The sequence below is a fragment of the Sesamum indicum genome, linkage group LG13, assembly GCF_026168435.1.
Source record: "Sesamum indicum cultivar Baizhima isolate 11 linkage group LG13, ASM2616843v1, whole genome shotgun sequence".
NCBI lineage: Eukaryota > Viridiplantae > Streptophyta > Magnoliopsida > Lamiales > Pedaliaceae > Sesamum > Sesamum indicum.
Window position 1 is genome coordinate 9,339,793 of NC_142669.1, and position 2,665 is coordinate 9,342,457.

Here is a 2,665-nt window from a genome sequence, read left to right on the forward strand (position 1 = left end):
GTGGAACCACCAAGAGAGTCGAGGGTGCAAGGCGAACAGGAGCATCGCAGCAAGCGACCAACATCATCCGATGCTGGCTCCAGCAGTCATGTTCGCGCGAAGAGAAGGGAGCCCATAATATCGCGGGCCGAGGTCGAGAGTGTGGGAAAGCAGATAAACAGCTTGAACAAACAGATTGATGAGCTGAAAAAACGAGGAGAGATAGTGTCCCAAAACAAGAATTCCCCCTTCTGTAATGACATTCTGGTCCAAACAGTTGAGCCGGGTTTCAGAGTACCCGATTTGCGGAGATATGATGGAATGAAGGATCCGCAGGAACACGTGGTAGCATTCGAAATGGTGCTGAATTTATATGGGCAGCCAGCCCCTATCATGGCAAAAATGTTCGCGACCACGCTCATAGGGAAAGCTCAAGGATGGTTCACGAATTTGCCCTGAGGGAGCATCGAATCCTATGATCAGCTAGTGCAGAAGTTCAACTTTCACTTCGTGAGTAAGGAGAAGCAAAAAAGGTCGGCGACTCGTTCAATAACCGCCAGAGGGAAGACGAAACTTTGAACAACTTCATGGGAAGGTTCAACAATGAGACATTGGAGGTGCAGGAGTTGAGGATTGATATGATAGTGAGCATCCTCATCCATGGACTGCGAAAGGGTCCTTTTACGTCTGCTCTAGCACGCGACCCGTCCAGTGACGTCGAGCAGTTAATGACACTAGCCCAGAAATACATAGACGAGGAGGAGCTGAATGCGATGAAAGACTCCGAGCGAAGAGAGCGCGAGCATGTCAGGCGACCGCATGATGGCAGAGAAGGGGGTGGTGGCAAGCAAAAACAAGAAAAACAAAAGGAGCCGAAATACCAGCCCAAATACCATAACTATACTCCACTGGCCATGTCGCGAGAGAAGGCATTGATGATGGTTGAGAATGCAGATGTCCTGAAGTGGCCGAGGCACACTAGGTACACCCCTTCTAAAAGATTTTCTAACAAATATTGCAGATTCCATCGAGAGAGGGGACACAACACTGAAGAGTGCTTCCAGCTGAAGGATGAGATCGAGAGGCTGGTTAGACAGGGATACTTTCGGGATTGAGTCCCTCCAAATTGCAAAATCAGTGGGGAAGTAAGAAGAAGTCGATCGAGGAGCAGAGATCGAAACCCAGGCCCTTCGAAAACGGATAGGGTCCCAACTGGAGGGAGCAATGCACCAACCAAAGGAGTGTTATACACGATAGCGGGAGGATCGAGCGCCGGAGATTCAGGTCGAACACGGAAAAGTGCGCTCGCACTATAGGATCGAGCAGGGAAAGGGAGTTTGTGCTGAAGGTGGAAGACGAAGAAGCCATTTCATTCGATAGCTCAGATAGGCTGGATATTGCGAACTTCATGAACGACCAGATGGTCGTCAAGCTGGACATTGCGAACTTCGCTGTCCACAAAGTGCTGATCGACAGTCGTAGCTCAACAGACATCATTTTCAAGAGTGTAGTTGATAAGATGGGTCTAGAGAACGCACGACTCGAACCCGTAAAAACCCCGCTGGTTGGTATTGGAGGAAGTGAAGTATCTTCACTGGGGACGATCGAGCTGCCTGTGTCCATGGAAGAAGAGCCGAAGAGAAAGACCTTGATGGTCAAATTTCTGGTAGTTGATACCCCATTTACCTACAATGTTATCTTAGGTAGGCCGGGGCTGAACTCATTCCGAGCGGTCATTTCCACTTATCATATGAAGATGAAGTTCCCCATGGAATACGAGATCGGGGAGGTATTGTGCGATCAGAAAGAGGCTCGAAAATGCTACAACTTATCATTGAAAGGGGAGCTCGAGCTGAAGTAGTAGAAGACGAAGGAGGATGCTAAACCCTGACCGTACGAGGCAGAACATTTAAAACCCAATGAGGAATACAAGTCGGTGCAGCTCGTCCCCGAGGAACCTAGTAAGACGACCCGAATAGGGTCCAACATCTTCGATGGAGAAATGACCATGATCGAATTTCTGAGGAGAAATGCTGACATGTGCGTTGATTTTACAGACCTAAATAAAGCCTGCCCAAAGGATCCATACCCGCTACCCCAGATCGATGTGATGGTGGACTCAACAGCGGGGTTCGAAATCTTCTCGATGATGGATGCTTATCAAGGATATCATCAAATTCGCATGGCTGAGGAGGACAGGGACAAAACCTCGTTTGTCACTGAGAAGGGGATCTACTGCTACAACATGATGCCGTTCGGACTGAAGAATGCGGGCGCGACGTACTAATGATTGGTCAATAAGATGTTCGGTGACTTGCTGGGAAAGACCATTGAGGTATATGTCGATGATATATTGGTCAAGAGTAAGAGGTCGCAGGACCATCTCAAGGACCTCGCACAAGCTTTCAGCATAACGAGAGCGTATGGCATGAAATTGAATCCTGACAAGTGCACTTTCGGAGTCGAAGGAGGAAACTTTTTGGGATACATGGTTAGCGAACGGGGAATAGAGGCAAACCTAGAAAAAATCCAGGCTATTATGAATCTGCGATCTCCAGTCTCGATCAAAGAGGTGCAGAAGCTCACGGGCAAGATCGCGTCGCTAAGCAGGTTTATATCCCGATCGGCAAATAGGAGTCTACCTTTCATCAAGGTCCTGAGAAAATCGAAAAGCTTCGCATGGACC

General features: G+C 48.6%; 1 protein-coding gene across 1 annotated transcript; it reads left to right on the forward strand.

Annotated features, from left to right (window-relative positions):
• Positions 1–566: 566 nt before the first annotated feature.
• On the forward strand, positions 567–1,840 carry LOC110013115 (uncharacterized). The gene is made up of 2 exons (XM_088876852.1): positions 567–1,067; positions 1,184–1,840. The coding sequence occupies exons 1-2, from the start codon at positions 567–569 to the stop codon at positions 1,838–1,840; spliced, it is 1,158 nt and encodes a 385-aa protein (XP_088732978.1).
• Positions 1,841–2,665: the final 825 nt, after the last annotated feature.

Excerpts from the sequence above, each read along its gene's own strand:
- LOC110013115 (XM_088876852.1), top strand. The coding sequence starts at position 567 with ATGGGAAGGTTCAACAATGAGACATTGGAGGTGCAGGAGTTGAGGATT. Across the intron at positions 1,068-1,183 it reads AGGATGAGATCGAGAGGCTG|GGTCCCAACTGGAGGGAGCA; the intron begins GTTAGACAGGGA and ends GAAAACGGATAG.